The following is a 19,064-nucleotide window of genomic DNA, read 5'->3' as shown; positions in this document are numbered from 1 at the left end:
AACTTCGGTTGAGCAAGCAAAATGCCTGAGCTGACTGTATCTTTTGCGAAGAGAAGAGGAAGTGTCAAAAACCAAAGCAGTTGTGGGAATGCTGACACTTCAAAGAACGAATGAACTATACATTTGTATAGGAATGACAAAGTACTATTGAATTTTTTTTCATGAGATGCTTATTCTTCATGATGCTCTTGACTTGATTCCTCATCCCAGATACAAAATTCCGTTAGCGGACGGTGAACCGGCGCTTCCATCACTTTTTTCCTACACACAGTATTACCATTCTCAACTTAATTGAAAGTCACCTTTCTTGTACTTAATATGGGTGAATATTAATAAACTCACGCTAGTCCAGCAGTCTTTGTATTGGCCTAACCAACAGTAGTTCTGCGTTGCGAGCATTATATGACACGGCACATAAATGAATGCATTACGTATTCACGGAACAGTTTCCATAAAGATGCATCGTTTAGCCTCTACTGAGGCTACTGTTTATGTTGTTACCGTTTCTACATTGATGGGTGCGTTTTATGAAGTATTGTAGGAGTTCGTGATGTTACCAGATTGTGGTAGCCTACAAGACACTACGGTTGGTCTTAGAGGATTGTAGGAAAATCCAATTTTGATTTCGTTTAGTTACGCGTACGTTTTCTGTTCAAGTCTTAAAGTCTTAAAGTCATCAAGTCTTAAAAATGCATCATTTTAGTAATTATCGCAGTATCGCAGAGATGAATCTATAACTCTGGACTTCTATTTATTAGGTATCTCCAAGTTATACTAACGTAAGCGATAATAATCTGATTATTTGGTTTATAAGCAGATCGAAATCAAACCCCATGTGACTAAACTTCTAGATCACTACTTAGCTAATCAATTTTTACTGAAATAATTGTACCATATATATAAAGTGTATCAATTGGCGAAAGCATAAAGCACATACATTCCCGAAAATGCACGTGAACTAAAAAGCACACGTACACACGACTGCACCGGTCGGCGGTCAACTGACAGCACTACTACTACCAGCAAAGATGGATAAATGAGAATTTCATTTAATATTAAAACAAATCGCTATTCTACATTATTAATAATTCTAATAGTTAAATATTAGTCCACAAGCGGCGGCATTTGACTGCAACGATTCAAAAGTTGCAATTCATTTTCGGTAGACAAATGCTCCAAGTCCATTAACTATAAAGAGAGAAACTGAAAGACTTGATGATTTGGTAAATTATTAACATTAAACCGTAGATGCGTGTTTGTTCGAACCGTTCGTCAGACTCAAACTTCGGCTTCGACAACACTTATTTGGCAGCATGCTAATCAATACCACAATTATGAAATTATATTTTCCGCTCTTATTGGCACACCATATATTACAGCTTCATCTCTTTTCGGGCGTTGAAACAAATGACGGCTATTGAGTGACAACAATGTTTATTTTATCGGTTTTCACAAGCGTCTGCCCTCGGCTTTCAATGGTATTACAAGCCCGGAGGAAGTGTTCCCCTGACACCTAAAGTACCAAATCCACCCTTAATTCCAGCTTGCGCTTTTATATACGTTTAGCCCCAATTGGAAAGATCAAGTGGCTAAACTACTAACTAAACGTTTAACCGCATAAGTAAATGTGAAAAGTTGGCAAAGTATCCTAAACACTCTTTTTAATGACAATATCGTGTCTGCTAAAAGACCACCAAAATGAGGTAGTTTTTAGAGGTAGTCTTATCTTACTAAAGTTGTGAGAATAAAAAAAAAAGCTATTTTTTTTATAATCAAGTGTCTGGGATGATAATAATGTTATACAACGCCAGCAATTACTCCAAACTCCCGTGTGAAAAAGACGACAAGAGCTAGATGACTGAATGAGCCTGGTTCGTTATAAGTCAAAGCGGCAGTTCTCCATGCGTAATCCTGTCCGTTACCGCGCAGATCGACTAACAACAGATAAACATCCGATACCGATATCCTTTATGACACGAATATTTGATACTGCATTACAGTTTCGATTGTTTCAATTTTAGCCCCATTTATATTAAGCGATATTTTGGATGGTCAGGACAAGCAGCATAAAGTTACCCCACTAGTTTATAGCTTTACAGAAACTAAAAAACTTACTAATACTAATAGTACTACTTACCGAAGACGATATCAGCGTTGCTTCGCCAAATCTCAACGTAAGAATCAAGTCAAATTCTCCAGGCGCATAGAAAACATTCGCAATTTATCCACACGATGTTTCACGCGAGTTACGACAAATATATATATATATATATATATAGCTTCATAGGGATCAACTCTTTGCACGTATAGAGAAGTTTATAAAACGCTTAAAAACGAACACCAAACTGCTTAATATTTATTATTGCGGTATTCAAATTCTAAAAAGAATTCTGATTTAAGAGGCCAACAAATAGCTAGTTGTCCGTCACTATGAATGGAATTCCCGCAGTGTATGCCTATTCAATTCAGTACGGAACTTGAAAAATATTTGCTTAACGAGCATCGGTTTTGTAGGTTGCAAGATCCATGTTCTTTTACCTGAAAACGAACCCAACTGAAGTATCTAGCCAACGTAGTAAAACGCAACGAGAAACAGAGAAAATCACCAGCAAGATGGAAGATTCGGAAGAGCGCTCCGACTCTCACACTGGTTTCTTGTCCAGCCATCTTCCTGGATATAGAACCCTCATAAGCAGGAACGTCAACTTCGGAGCTTGCAATGCAAGACGGTACAATGTAGGGGGAACTACAGCTAGGTAGAATGCATAAGGATCATAAGCAAAATTTTTTACTGCTACTGACAAGAACGCTCAACAATTTAATTGAAGCAGTTCGGCCGAGGATACAGACAGAAGAAGTCCCTTTACACTTAAACAAACTTAAAACCAGTAAGAACTAATATAGTGCCAGGAAACTGCGAACGTTTCCTTCTCTCTCATTCAACTGCCTGTTACCGCCAATGTATTAATACAGATCGATGTTTTAAGATTGCCAGAAGCCTGGACTGTACTATCCTTCACGTTGCCGACATTTGACGTTTCACTTTGCCCTGCCACTCGTATTACTGCTATGAGCACGCAAACGACGCTAGCTATTTTCTACAGCCATAAGCTCAGGGCGATGACTTTATTACTTACGGAAGACAATTTCATGGTAATCCATGGTGGCAGCAAAAGCTGATAGGAAGGTTGGTTTGGTGCTGTGTTTACCGCGAGCGGTGTGATTGTCGCAGATGATCTATGCCTTTGAAGAAGCATTCCACCTGGACAAGTTTGAATAACCGAAGTTTTAAGAAATTTTGGAAGAACTTGGCTTGACTGTCCCCACCTGAAAATACAAATCTTTATACGCCCTAGAAAAATATTCTCCACAGGCATCTCTAACGTGGACGAATGGCTGGATGCGGTGGAGCGCGAAAGTACGACACCTCCCTAAGCGCAAGCCGATCGACCAGTACTCATTCAGTAGCACGGCTAAGAGCTACGACCAGGGAAGATTCGCGTAAGTCAATAAGTACATGCTAAACTGAAATAATTTGAACTCAAACACTTTAATTTATTTCAAGATACATACGGTCGATTTAAATAGTGAACATGTCGATACGTTTTGTACAATAAACGCGCAATGAAAAGCACCAATCAGCATTTATAATATTTCTTTGAAATAAGAATCACCTAAGCATCTACCGTGGCTTACTGGCGTCATAAGATAATTGCTGCCCTCTGGTCTATGAACAAACTCCTAGAGACTGCTCCTGCAAAGTACGGCATAAATACCTTTGCCATATCCACGGGGTGGACCACGATCGTAGCACCTGTTGCGGCAATCGAGGCCGTTATCATATCGGAGACAACTGACGACGCCGTTACCACCTGGAACGATACGTTCGATTTGTTAATTTCAGCGATTTGCTTCATGTCTGGGCCAGTGCTTATTTGGTTGGCATCATCGGCACAGAAGCTATATCCAGTAGGTTAGCTTACCGTTCACTCATGTTTATCTCGCCTAGATTTTATTTATTTTAATATATGTTACAAGGGCTATAGATGTTTAAATGCAAGTTGTAGTTATATTGCGTTTTAACGAAAATGGAGAATCAGAACGAGATACTTTTGCTACGAAATCATCGTTGTCTGGAAGGCAAGGCAAGCTTCGCAAGCTGTAGTCAAGATACGCAGCTCGCACAAGTTCTAAGCAGTTACGTCATATACGAGTTGGGGATGCGACGCCCGCTTCAGAAGTGAAGGGTTGGAGCTCCACCACCAGTCAGTACATGCGATCTGTCACCACCAATCCGAATCCATGTCACAAGTATCAACCGAATGTAAGCAATTTTTCTCATGGAGCTCATGCTGATTCGTAACGGTAGTTAATAAATGTATAAAAATGCAGAAGTTACGTAGTCTATGATAGTAAAGAGGTCCGGAAACCGTCAAACAAGCAACGTGTGTATTAGTTAATGATCAACAAATATTCTAACAAAAAAGAAGTGCAGTTATTGTGTTTAATTAATTGTAGGTCGTCTATAGAGATTTCGTGGCCTTAATAATTTCTTAAACTGTATAATGTAGAATAAATATACATATGATCATGCGTTACTATATTTAATTTCATTATCGATGGCTTGTTTAAGCTAATCTATATCAAACTAGACAAACGTTATGCCGTCTATCGCCCTCTTCGAAAAAGATTGAAGTCACGTAGACTGGGGCTAAAGCCGTCGCTTGATTCTAATTTCCCTATTGTAGGCTGTGACTGAAATATGACGAGGAGAAACCGAGCGTTATTGCCGAGTAAGCACACTACGTGCTAGGTGCTACCACACATTTATTGAGTTCTTCAGAAATTCAAGATAAATGGCAGCATTGATCGAATGTGCTCTATGCTCACCAGGAGTATAAGCGCCACGGTGCGCCTAAATCAATTCAGCACCGTATTTGAAGTTGCTTTCTGTGTTTCAAAGCCATCTTCTCGCTTGATCCTGATACATTCTAATTCTTTGGTAGACAGTCCATATTGGTCTTGGGATCTGTGGTGGTGGAAGTTGTGCAAGCATAATATGTGTTTTAATTTATTCTGTTTCAGCTCACATTTTTTACTTCTTCATCTTCGATGTTTTTGTTACAGTTTCATCCTTTGCTTTGAGGAATCCTATACTAAGTCGACAGGGCACACATTGTTTAACTTCTATTTTGCGCAAGAGTTTCCATTATTACAACAGTCCGTTTTTAGGCTTGAAGTGTTAACATGTCCTCCATGCCCTTTGATCGCTCAGTGTCTATTTCTGAACTAATTGTCTAGAAACTGTTGCTTCTGTGAAAGCATTTTTGCTCGGCACTTTACATCGGCACTTCAATCTTCGAGGATTAGGAGTTTGTCAAGCTTTTTTTCGCTCAGTATTTTCACCAGTTTTCGGCGGAAGTCAGACTTGATTACTAAGCGTCAGTTTTCTGCACTAAGCAATACTCTTACCGCTGAACCTACTGTTGTCGTATAATAGTTAATCAGCTTGTAGAATCAGGTAATCAAAAAATTTTTTGATCCGATAAATATCACGAACAAACCAATATTTGCATTCGTAGTGTTCGATATTTATCTAGTTTAAATGTCAGAAGTTTGAACAATTCATCTTACTCGCCCAACTTCGTCAGAGTTTTTCAATATGACCCTTGTGACCATAGCTTACCTACATCAGGAGGGACTAGGCGAATTCATTATATATTCATCGAAATTATTCGGATTAATCTGTTTGTAATCAGGAGTAACATCTTTAGACTTCTAGGAACTTCAATTAAAGATTAGGGTTGAAAATTGGTCGCTTGGAGCAGCTGAGAAAAAAGTCCATTAAGAAACCATTTTGTGTTGGCCGAGTCTTTTAAATAAGTGAATCTGCTTTTTTGTACTAGCATAACCGTAGATGCAATGCAGATTATTAAGATGGATGCTTGAATTCTTAACTTTTAAAAATAAATCGCAGCCAAGTAAAAAAAACGTTTCCAAAGAAAGAATATCTTTCAACAGAAATAGTAAGAGTAATTTGAAGCATAGCCTCCGTATATTGAGTACGCCCTTATAAATCTATGCTGGATTTCTCTACTAGATTTAGCTTTCCTTAAAGAGAAAAACACTCGATCTATGGGATATGCCGCACACTCGGCAATTATTATGTACACAGTTTAAAAATGACACACTTCTAAAAAGCGGAGATTGGGCTATATGAAAAGCATCGACCAAAACGACTTAGAATTACCTCTGTGTCGTTGATAATAACTTTTAGGGCTAAAAACCCACGCTAGAAGGGGCCTAGAACGTTACAATGGAACTGTGATTAAACTCACGGGACTATAATGTCAGGTAAACTTAACCATCTCCACTAGAGGCTAGGGTATGTAGGTGCTCAATTAACTTTTTAAAACACTAAATGGACTGAATTTATACACAGATCGGTTTCACGGTCTTCTTTGTTAATGACTGTCATCGGATTTGCATGGTTGATTTGCATTTTGTGGGAAAAAAACAAAAAAACATCCCAAGCATCTTCGTAATATGGGCTTTTACCCGAAACGAGCTATGCCGTGAGTTTGGTACGTATAAAACATCGTGTTTTGACTAAGTTTCTTCCGCACTATGAATTAGTTGTTACCGTAAAAAGCAGAAACATCGGAAACAAGTCTCATTTAAGAGGCGGCACATAATGTATGAATAAAAGATGACTATCCATTGCTCAATATCGTCATACAGCCTCAAGGCCACCTTTTTACAATAGAAAACTTTTGATGAGTTTTTTTATATATCAAACATGTTTTTTTTTTATCTATTATTATAAAATTCTAACGAAAATCTGCAGTTGTCTTAGGTTTTTTTAATATTTGAAGTGTGCATTCGAACTTACAATACTTACATACCTTGCTAACACTTCTGAGGTATAAGTTGTATTCTAGCAATGGTACAGTAGATATTTAAAAACTTCTTTGTGGTGGTGTAGTGGTAACGTTTTTACCTACTAAACACAAAAGCACGTGAGCTGGTCTCGGTTTAAAACCAGGCGTAAAAATACCTTTTTTTTCTGAAAATAGGCCATCTTAAGCGGTGCTTAAAAGTGGTATAGGGGGTAAGAAACAGAAACAACAAAGGACGATTCAGAGCAAATGCGTGTGCCTTGTGTACGTGTGAGAGAGAGACATCATGACGTTGCGCAGGCTTAGCGAGATGAGTAACGTTCATACGATGGTGACAATCAATGCAAAGCAAGCACACGAGGTGTTGTTGTCGATTGAGTCGTATGACATAAAGCATTGTGCCTGTCTTGTTCGATAAATCGTCTTAAATCAATTAAATTGCGTTATATAATGCCTTGGTATGTTTTGGGTCAAATCTCCTTTACTTAATTTTAGCATGACAAATATGCGAATATTTGTGAGAGATCTTGGTCCTCTTGTAACAAAACGTTTTAAATTGAAAGGAACTGGAAGGAACAGCGGAATATTTCTCCATATCGGTTACGCTCTGGTTAAAATCAGATTTGCTTATGCCGGAAGCGATGAGGTACTCCAAACCGAGGGCCTACAAAAGACCAAAGACCTATGAATACCTCATTGTTAGTCTACTTGGTTGCAGCAAGGTCGATATTTTCGTCTGGGAGAAGAATCGATACTGACATGGAAAGAGCGCAAATGCTGCTTGGTGAAACCGTTCCGCAGCTTACTGTGGCAAGCAACAATGTCAGCAGTAGAGCCTTCGATACAAAGTGCCACAGATACGGAAAGCTAGCTTCACCAACACTGAGCACAGGTAGCAGTTTGATTACGGCTGTTGGCGTCGCTTCACTTTTCGTTACGCCGACCAAGAATGCACTGGACGCCGGGATTCTTCTAACCGATCCATGGAGCATGACTAAAGGTGGAAAGCGGCATTTAAAGGTCCCGCTGACTTCATTCTATATTCACGATAGAATGCCATCGGAATTGGTCTAAACGACTTCAAATGAATGCTAGTTCTCTGTTAAAGAAGCCATCGCACATATATTCCGATTTTAATGCATATTAAGAATGTAGCGAAAACGAGGCACTGATTCTCCGCAATTAACGAAACCCCACGGGCAAACGGCACCTCACCTATTTGAAAGATCGCTTAATCTACATCGAACACAGACATGGACGTTGTCTGGTTCCATCTATACGGTTCACTGCACATATCCGATCAATTTTACGAAAACCGAAAAGTCGTTTTTTTTTTTCTCTAAATTGGGATGCGACGCACCGACACCTAATAAGGCGGGTTGGAGCCCTTTCAAGAATTCTACAATACTCATTAGAGAGTGCAATAACTAATTAAAAGCGTTGGCTTTTGAAATCGAAGTTTGGTGTTCGAAGCAATGAGCAAATCGGAGCGCTTGTAAGGACGAGAGAAAAGACTTGAATATAAGTCTTGAGTTTCGAGTGCGCCTAGGTTAAAGTGAGTTATTCCGTGCACCTATCGAATGTAGAGCAGGCCGCTAGGGCAGGTGGCCACCGTAAATACTGGAAACTGCCAAGATGCTAGCATAGCTAGCCGATATTGTGCGTTGCACATGTCGATATATCTTTAATACCTCGCTGTTACTCTAATATACAATATAATAATTACCTAGTTAATCAGTTATAAATAAAAATGCTGTCTTCGATCGTGACAGAAAGTATTTTCCTTAATCAAGATGAAACGTTAGTTGCAGAATTCGTCCCCAAAGAATTAGAATACACTTTAAAAATTTGTTTCACCCATATATGTACATTAGATGATCTCTTGTCTTGTAACTAATCAGCAACCACAAGACACGTCAAAGTTAATAGAAAACCTTTTTTAAATAAATATTGGATACAGATTGGATATATATTAAATTATATTATTATATAATATTGATTGGATTTTCAGCTCTGAGAATTTCATTGTCAGCAGCTGAAAATCACTGAAATTCGTAACTAATATATGAATAACCGGAAAGTAACGCACACAAACAGTACTCTATTTGATACACGCACAAAAATATTATTTAATTTGGTACATTATATGGCATTGAAAATATCTTTAAAAAAAAAGCTGTGCGCAGCTGTGAACATGTAAAATATATAGAAAAAAGATAAATGAATCCTATATCAACGACCAAGAAAGTAATCTCAAAGTACTCTTTTACCATTAAGTACCAGCTATTAATAAATTATATTTTATTTACTCCCGTACGATTGACTATCTATGTATGATATAAGCGGCATCAAGTTTATAGTATGCTATTTAAAATTGCGAAAGCATTTTTAGGCAAAATTCAGTCACCGAAAGCCATGCGTTGTTTACATCAGGGTTTTCGCACAATTAAACCAGATTTCTCTTTATAGGCGTGTATTTCTCAGATATAAAGAAACTGACAAAGAAGCTGATCAATTACTTCTAAATATGTTTGATAAACATGCCTTAATGGAAACGAATGTGTAAAGAGTGCTACACATGCTATGTCAAAAGTATAGACTATAATGCTCATGACGAAACGTTTTGCTTACAGAACGATACTAAGAGTCGAGTGTACTATAAAGTATTAGAAAGAACTAAGGAAATAAAAGCCGTTGAACAGCACATGAGGCGTGGGAACGACAATGAAACACAAAAGTAATTACCAATTGCAACGAATTGCTCAAATAGTGATTTCTGCTTGTGCTACCCCTGGATGTGATGTTAATATTAGTGTTGAGCAAACAGTGAAGAAGTTCCGAAGAAAGTTCCTGCGATGTCAGCTTATGCGTTGGATCTAGCGCTAGTTGCGTGACAATAGGTTGACGTTATTTACACGCTTTGAGTCATACGTATCCTCCAGGCTTCGAAAGTTTTCGAAAGACTTTTAGGCTGGGTTAGATAAAAGACAAGCAGTACATAGAAGCTTTATGCCAGCGTGAGGTTAAATCTGTATTAACGATTGGTACGGCATTTTGTGGGTTGGCACATAAAGCAATTTCTTTGTTTGTCAAAAAACTAAACTTGTGCCATAAGATTAGGCTATCTGTTACAATTTTTTTGTTCTTCAAATGTGTTTTACATATAAAAGCAACGTCTCCCTTTGGACTTGGAATATGTCCGTAAATAAAAGATGCTACGTTCACGTATAACATTTTACCAAGTACGATTTACAAATTCTATTTAGTTCGCATAGTTAGCAGCAGATTTAACAAAGAAACGAGGTCATTTCGAGGTTGGATACCTCTGTAAGTAGTGTCAGGCAACGGGTTCTGCGTACAATACGCCGAAATTTACATAGCCTTTACCTACGAACAATGCAGTACATTACCTGTTGTGTGGTATATTCACGTCCCTCTTCATCTCGTAGAGTTATGACACGGCCTTGAACGCCCATCTTTGGGTCCTTTAATCTATTTCGCTTGTGACTTGCTTTTATCAAATTTGTTTGTTTTTTTCTTAGGTTACATTTTCACAGTGAGCTTTAACATCGTGATTAGGATTTAGAATGTTTTCGCATTCACAAAACTTATATTGCACTATTTCAGACGATTTTTCACTGAGTACGTTTTCATTAATTACCGAAAAACTTATAGTGGAACACAATTAAAAATCCTTCTGGGGGTTATTCCTGGTTGCTAGGAAAAACTAATATTAGTACCCGACCTTGCTTAAATTCGACATTCTGGCATCCCATGTATTTACCGATTGCGTACCGACGGGACACGTTGTTACAACTTGAACGTTCGTGTTCTAAAGTTCCTAAAGGTCTTAAAAGATCTAGATGATTCTGTTCTTTTTTGCACAAAATCACTATACTATTGGTCGCACGAAACCAATTATGTACAATGTTCAGAGCATTACTTAGAGCCTCACTCAGCTGATTCACGACTATTCAGAGGACACGATAGAGAGCAGACAGCTGAACGGTTTGGTAATCGTAGTGTTGTAGCCACGTTGGGAGAGCATCAGTGCGACCCTCGACCCTCTCCTAAAACAAGTAAACAGAACCGGGACACAACAGTACTTCGCAGTAGGATGAAAAAGTTTGTAACTAAATCGTACGCGTGAATGGCGTTTTAAGGAAGTCGATATCCGCGGGTAACTGGTTACATAAACTGAACGGATAATTTCAAACGTTATTTTTGCTAAGAAATTTGCTTAGTTAAATTAGCACAATGTCTTCGATACCTAGATTAACATGCAGGAATCTGTTTCCAGCAAAGTCCATTAGAGATAATGAATTATTATAACATTCTATCTGTGTTGTTTACAATGTGGTTGGGTCATTTAAGAACAATATCAAGCAATGGCAGAAACTACCGTACGAACATTCAACCAAAGCCGTACAGCAATTTAGATAATTGATTACTATTTCTTCACTTTGTACCATCTTTGCATTTCAGACTTCGATCGAAAACAAGCGATTGATGAAAAGGGCATCAGAAACATACCTTATCTAATTGGGAGTTTGATCTTAAGCGTAAAATTTTCTCATGCTCTTCCTTAGGTTAGTAAACTTCCAATGATTTGAATTTTTTAGTATTCGCCATTATGATATCTATCATATTTAGCAACTACCCTTTTTAAGCATATGTATCATCAAACTTTCGCTATGGAAAATCAGAAAAACCATCATGTGAAAATGTTTGTTTGTTTAATTTATTTTTTCTTCTTTTCTGTTTTCAAAAAAAAAATCATGTATAACATATGTTCCACAGAATAGTGATGATAAGGATGATTCTTAGTAGATTTTAAAATCTTCCGTCCAGCGTATCCAAATTTCTTTGATTTCTAAAAAAAATATCTAAGATTATTGAGAAACAAAGATTTTGAATAAGTTATACGAATATTTATAGCTTTATCGATTTAGACATAAATAGTTAGCAGCGGTTCAAGTAATAAAAAAATTTCGCTTTACCAAAAAACACATTTTCAACATATCCCAATATAAATTGGTCAATATTTTGATGTTTTCTATGGCGTTTATAAACGGGCAAAGTGTTAAGATATTGCTCATTCATCCGGCTAAAATAAAGTTACCTCGTGCGTTTTACAGGTGAGTTTAGAACCAGTTTAGAACCCAAGTGATGTTTTCTATTGTATCACGTACTTTTAAGTCTGGATCAACACATGTTACTAACTTCTACCATTTTGATCTGTTATTTTGACATTACTAGGCATTCTCTACTACTCTGAAAAACAAAGCGCATCTGTATTTTCCTCTGAAACCATCCCCATTGGCCAGTTCAAATTAGCTAGCTAATTCAAATTAGGACATCACTTAAATCTGCTAAAACTGAAATAGCGATACATTTGTATGGAAAATACACAGGGCTCGAATAAAGAGCAACACTAAATATATTTAGTGCATAGGCTAATAGATTTTTAATAAAAATTCATACATGTAAATTGTCTTTCTTTGACGAAATGTACTGGACTATGAAGCGGAACTTTTGGCTCATTTCGATTTTGTTGTGTGTGTGTGCTTTTAGGTAACGAAATAAATATGTTTTTTTAATCAAAAAGGTATCTGAAACATCCTTTTTTTAATCGGCCTTTTAAGCTTAAAGTAAAAAATAGTTATACTTTTTCTTTAAGGTTGTATTTATCTTTCCTCAATCTTAAGTGCGTTCATCATAGAATTTTCGCTACTACTGCATTCGATAGTCCTTGCAGTGCTTCAGCACACAGCGATGGTATTGAATATCAGAATATCAAAATAAGTAAGACAGGCACGGGAAGCTATATTTAGATAAAAAAAAATATTCTACTTTATTTCCTGGCTGTCACTCGCGTGCCAAATAAGCATACCTGAAATACTTCGTAAATTTTAAAATATTCAAACATATCGAGCATTTCCAAACTTTCTGAAAAAAATTTGCTCGATTTTTTCTATAAATTTAAGAAGCTTTTAGAAAATCGTAATAACATTACTATTAAGTTGTAAGCTTTTCAAACTTTTTCAATTTTTTTATTTATTAAAATAAGTCACAGTTATACCGTAAGGTAAAAGAGAAGCGCGTGTCCATATGCTTACATTTTTTATCTCCGCTCAAATCATGCGACATTTATCCACTGTGAGACGTGGTTGCATCATATCCCTTAACACCCCGTTATCCACTCGCGCATAATATCATAGACGAAATTAATTTTCGAACTTAAAAATTCATGCTCGTGTGATTTTTAAATAGCAAATTCAGCATCGACTGTAGGGTTTATGCGGCAACCTGACTCCGCTACTGTAGTTTCAAGGTAAAACTCATTTCTGTCTTTGCTACGTTAAAAACGTTACCACTCCAAAAAAAGCGCGTGTGTACGCACTTAGTTGGATTCATGGAAACCAAAAGTGGCATACGATTAGTGATATCTATCGCATATCTCGTTACTACGCGGCAATTATTGCAAATTATTTCTTCCCTTGTGTCATTTTACTTTTCTCGATACCGAGAAAACCTACGTCGATATTCATATTTTTATACAATTCTAATCAAAGAATGTCCATAAATACAGCTACAGAAAAACCAGCATAATTACTAACAAAAAAATTTTATTATGAATGCCTAATGCATTATAACCATCGCGAACTACGACCTTTATTTTTTAAAACTATGCAATTCATCCATACACGCCTGAATCCTCATTATTCAATACTACGAACAAATTAGAGAAGGTATTCCAAATTTTCAAATTCTCTTCCCCCGCTTTACGTGTTTTGTTCTTTTTTGACATGAAACCTATAACACACCCCACGCACATTTCTACGCCTGCAACATAGACTCCGTTACGAAGTGAGGTATCTGGTAAATCGTTATTTTTTTAGGGTAAGTTAGCATCCAGCTGGTTAGTGCCGTACTGTACTTTCTTTTAAATGATGAAAATACTGAAACTTCGAACGCTTAGAGCTTAATGTAGTGGAATAGTCAACAGCTTATTTTGTTCTCATTACAGAAATAATGCTTACGTGGCTTTCGTGAACTGATTGTTCAGTATCAACAGTTGATTTTTTCAAAGGTGTTTCACAAAGGGCTGTAAAAAATCGACGAAGCCTTCAATAATCATCCAGTTGAGGCATTGTATTGCCAACGCTTCCAACAGAACGCAATCATTCCCGGCCGAGTTATTGCTTGTCCAATACTCTAGTACGTCCTTGTTTCAATTGTTGTCTTCGTCGCAATTTAACTTGCTACACGTGATTAAGTATTCCACTGGGCATTTTTCCTCTACGCGCATGAAAACCATTATCCCTACATATTGTTTTTACTGTTTTTCCTAGTTTTTACCGTACCATCTTAAAATATCCTATCAATACTCTGTACCAAAACAGAGGCCTTGGTGACGAACATCAATTTATACTATCCAGTACTAGTTGTGGAGACTCCATATTATCCTTAGCTTTGGCCCTTTACTTGTCGTTTACTGTTTTAGATTGTGAGCCGTTGAAAAGCGCTGGAACGCTAGCATTAAACGCCCGCTTACAGATGCCCCAACAACTCACTTGTGTTTCTAGACATCCTGGCGCTATCTTTTAAACATGATTCAATTTTAAAAAATATATGAACTAGATGAATTAAATAGACACACCGCTGTAAAGTAGAAGAACACTCGGTTTGATTGATATTGACTATACACCAAAATCACGATATTACTGAATCATAAATAAATAATAATTAACAAAAATTATTTGCGACGAATACAAAAAACACACATTTGCGTACACTTGAACATCAGTAAGTTACACTCGATCTTACTTTGTAACCGTATAGAGTTCTCGGCAAGCATCCTACAGCTTAATGCTCATTCACCCAGTACCAAGTATGATAGAGATATTCGCAGTTTCTCAACCCAAATCTGTCTCACCTTTGTTCACTGTCTCCGTATTATTTTTGCGTGACTAAGCAACGTATTGTCTGTTCAAGTTTTGACCACACAATAGTCATATTTGGACGCTACGATTTGGTGCAGGAACCTTATAGGGGCGCATTATGTCACAGTTCGTATATTAGGCTTGCAACGAACGGATGACTCCGAGAAGAAGAAATGGTTTTAGAAAGACAGTGAGGAGCAATCGATCTGGGTGACAGAGGTTAAGAAGAAAAATAGCTAAAGGGAAAAAAACATCTCTACTTTAGAATAGTTTAGAATGGTGTCATTAAGAGGCATACGAAGATAGTTACAGATCTGGTAATAACTATCATTAATAATAATGACGATTGTAGTAACTGAGAATACTGTCGAGATTATTAGGTATATTATGCTTTCAAAGTTTAAGCAATAAAAGAGTACTCAGATGTCATAAAATGAAAAAAAAAATTACTTTCTCTATTTGCTTGAAGGTTATGAGACGGAGCTTGATTTTATGCTGAGTATTTTATATATCTATGTACACGTCTGAAGTATTTTTACTCAAGCAGAAACAAGTCAACTAAAATGATCTGGGTGTTTTAAGCATAGCGCAGATACCTGCTTTCCAAAGACTGAGAGAGAAGAGTCTTAGGCGTATTGTATGTTGGTGTCAATGCGCAATTAAAGTTATATTGACAAAAGAGTCATGGGGTGTCAGTTTTTAGAGGTGCAGCGTTCGTTTTCCCGTTGCCCAGATCTAGCCATTCAAAAGCTTCGTATGATCTATATGCGACACCGTAATAATGAATGAGACATAATTAGGATACCTAAGCAGAACTTTCCAAAGATTTTATTGAGGTTCATGCATTTGGCCGGCGCCGTTGCTGCTCTCAATGTTGGAAACAAACATCCCCGTTTCTTAATGTGGAAAAAGGCAGAGACAATCGCCAGATGCTAGGGATATTAATGGTCTGTGAAACATATCATATATAATGTGCAGGCGATTCCGGGATATGCTGAAAGGATGATTCTCTGGCGCACAGAATGTGCGGCTATTCTTTTCCAGGGCATTTAGTCTCGCTTTGTGCCATTTTTATGAATGCTGGTACTAGAGTGCTGATTCCTACTTTCTAACACTCCGGCACGGTAGCCGAGATAGTAGGCGACGCACGGCAAAAATTGTGCGATTAACATTTCAACTTTTAATCCTTTCAGGTTTAACTTTTAACTCACACGACGAAGTGAGAGCATTTTTTGGTTAGTGAATGCGATCGTATCGGTTGCAACTAGATCAACTGTGACTTTCTGAGCTGTCGGCCTCGTCTCAGGAAACCGCAGTTGTTATATCGAAAAATAGTGATTTCCTCAGTTACCCTCAGAATGTGAGCCGTGCACAGTGCAATTCATAGTTACAGATGCGGAGCTTACGGGCAGAACAACGCAGATAATTTTTCGATTCCATAGGCTTGTCACAGTTAGATTAAGTTGAAATTGTTTATTTTAAGCATTCGAGTTCGGATCCTTGCGCTTGCAATTCAAGGCCGTCCTTTCAGAGAAACAACACAACTTTAGTAATAAAAGTTCATTGAAATGATTAATTTTTTCTTAACCCAAGAGCATGGGAAAAGTGCAATCGAGTCTTAGTGCATGTAACAGATACGATTTTTTAAATCGTTTCTTAGAGACGTGGAACCACAAGTATTCGTAAGAGAAACGTTCGAAGACAATCAGTTTTTAACAACACTACACTTTTTCAGTTATAATAATTATTATATATATTATATTATTATAAATAACCTATTTGCAAATAAGTGTTCCCTTGGAGCCTTTTTTCTCGCCTAAAAAAGGTCGTTTAGTGCCCATAATGTCATTCAAATAGTCCAGAAAGGTGTATAAGATTACTAGTTACCCATCGTTAATATTTAATAAAAAAATATATTCAAAAGAGTCGCTTTGACATATACTGGTAGACCTAGTTTTTATTGATGGTTATATTGGGTTAATGAGGAGGCATGTGGTTATTATTTGCTTCATTTGGCTCAGAGGGAAGTCCTTAGACGGCAAGCAAACGTTTTATTTAGATAACCTTACAATGAACTCTCGATGCTGAGCTAGGGTTAATTCCGATCCGAGTTGTCGTTGCAGAGATATGTTCAAGAGAGAGGGTGGAAAACTAGAACCAAAATTATCCACATATGTTTTAACTTCCGAAAAAAAAATAAAAAGGCGGCAGAAGCCGCCCATAAGATACGATGTATGCATATCTTCTTAGTAACTACTAAAAGCCTCCTTTACAGCTGATTGATTCGTTTTATCTATAAGTAAAAAGATGGGTAAATCTCTAGTTTAAAAAGTGGCAACTTCACATTTCCGTTCTCCATCCTTCAAACCTCCAAAAACGATAATACCAAGGAGTATGTCTCATGTAAACCATGCGGTGGAGGCAGAATAGATTACGAAACGAAAGAAGAAAATTTAAACCCATCACGTTCTCTTCAATGGAACTTGTGCTACTAAAACTACTAAATTAGTGTAGAGGTTTTCTTACGTAGGCACAGTTATTAAAGTTTATGCTTAATAGTGGCCTGAATCTGGCGTGAACGAGCACGATTGCTCTGGCGGCTGCAGTAAATGGTTTCGTCAACCAGGACTCGTCAACTAAGACCCATTTATGTAAATTTATGTAAAGCCCCTTTGTTCTCCGTTACTATGATAGACTGTGTTAGAGGCGCCTGATTTTTATTATCGAGGCTCCTACAGTTTTTTAGGGCAAGATTTTATTGAGTGATTTAGCATACGTGTTGATGTATTTTTCGTATTTAATCTAATATGGAACCTCTTGCTTGTTCTTCGGATTAAGTCAGCTATTTCTACAATATATTTACAAACATGTATTTTGGGGTCTTTAATAGGTTAAAATATTGCGGCAATATAGTCTTGCGCAGGTATCATGCCTACTATATGCATCCTGAAAGTTTTGTTCGTGCAGTACTTCGATATCTTATCGATACTCGCTTAGAAGCAATTATTGCTGTGCAACTAGATCTCCATATTACATCTCGATGGACGTATTGCACCGATAACTGAAGATAGATGAAAAAAGAAGTTTACGCCATCAATTATTTCGGCACATAATGCTGCGTATTTATTCGTGTTTTGCAACATAATTAGTATCTGAATACTCGACAGGAAGTAAACTCACATACGATGGCTGTACAATAAATTAACGACACTCATTTATCAGTGGCTATTCATCCTTTTGTCATCGCCACTTTAGTAGATAACGATCATAGGCCGACGTGGCACAGTCTGATAGTGATGTTCAGAGAGCAGAAAATGATAACTCCAAACAAATACAAACAAAAAGTTGTAGTTAGAAGATAAAAAATTGTCTAGCCTCATTCAAAGGGCAATACAAATGGCGACCCCAAAAATTTTGAGTTCTACAACTGCTAAACAATGAAAGCGACAGCTCGAGAAACAGTGCAATTTTTCTGAGTTCCGGGACAGATTAAGTACCCAAAAATGGCGTCTACGAAGAAAGCATTTGCAGACAAATCACCTGCATTGACCATCTTTCGGGGCTACGCATCGCATATTTCTCGATGCTAAGAAACTAATGACCGAATGGTAATGCAAACCTTAGAAACATACCAAGGCTGCGAACAAACCCTGCAAGCTATAGAAAAAGCCATCAGGAAACACTTTGCTGTGAGGTCCAATGGAGCACAAAGACATAAAAAAACGCTAACCAGGGCATCACACACGGGGTAACGGAATTTAAATGTCGCGCTGGAATAGAGGAATTTCGCATTCACAAAAAAGTGCGTAACGTGCAATGTCACAAGGTTTCACACGTGTTAAAATATGAAAAAGAAGCTAAAAAAACTGTATATTGACGACAATTAAATAAGAATACTCAAAATATTCTACCTGCCACGGTCGATGACCACAGGATTAACAACGGTCAGCATCAACGCGGATGGCGTGCAACGAGCAGTGAAGTTCCAAGCCACGGTTAGGAAGCTGGAAATTTTGTTGTCAGGGAACACCTGTATGAAACTGAAACTCACCCAGGTTAAAAATCAAGTAGAAAGAGTCATTGTGGTCATTGGTCAAGATAATGATTGGGTGGATAGCTTTCTAAGCGATAGCCAGTATTGACAGGGGATTAAGACCAGTTAAGCCGCTACGATATTCCATGCTAAGAGTTGTTATGGAGCCAACAGTAAATTGTGAAG

General features: G+C 37.4%; 1 protein-coding gene and 1 long non-coding RNA gene across 15 annotated transcripts in view; one reads left to right on the top strand and one right to left on the bottom strand.

Annotated features, from left to right (window-relative positions):
• The window catches only part of LOC111263004 (solute carrier family 25 member 35), a 62,690-nt gene that overhangs the window by 23,829 nt on the left and 19,797 nt on the right, over nt 1-19,064 (bottom strand). For 6 of the 14 annotated variants that reach the window (XM_022837687.2, XM_022837693.2, XM_022837692.2 and 3 more), the window contains exons 2-4: nt 18,757-18,885; nt 10,310-10,969; nt 3,777-3,872 (exon numbers count right to left, since the gene is read on the bottom strand). In XM_022837687.2, coding sequence (XP_022693422.1) covers nt 3,777-3,872; nt 10,310-10,375 — 162 coding nt within the window. In that variant the 5' untranslated portion in view covers nt 10,376-10,969; nt 18,757-18,885. The other 8 variants (XM_022837694.2, XM_086969403.1, XM_022837697.2 and 5 more) reach the window with 8 other exon arrangements.
• Nucleotides 10,987-14,747, top strand: LOC111263007 (uncharacterized). The gene is made up of 3 exons (XR_002681972.2): nt 10,987-11,079; nt 11,385-11,488; nt 12,038-14,747. It is a non-coding gene; the product is annotated as an uncharacterized LOC111263007 (long non-coding RNA).

Source organism: Varroa jacobsoni, unplaced genomic scaffold (assembly GCF_002532875.2).
Source record: "Varroa jacobsoni isolate VJ856 unplaced genomic scaffold, vjacob_1.0 scaffold_724, whole genome shotgun sequence".
Classification (NCBI taxonomy): domain Eukaryota; kingdom Metazoa; phylum Arthropoda; class Arachnida; order Mesostigmata; family Varroidae; genus Varroa; species Varroa jacobsoni.
The sequence above is the reverse complement of the archived record's forward strand: the minus strand, read 5'-3'. Positions and strand labels throughout refer to the sequence as shown.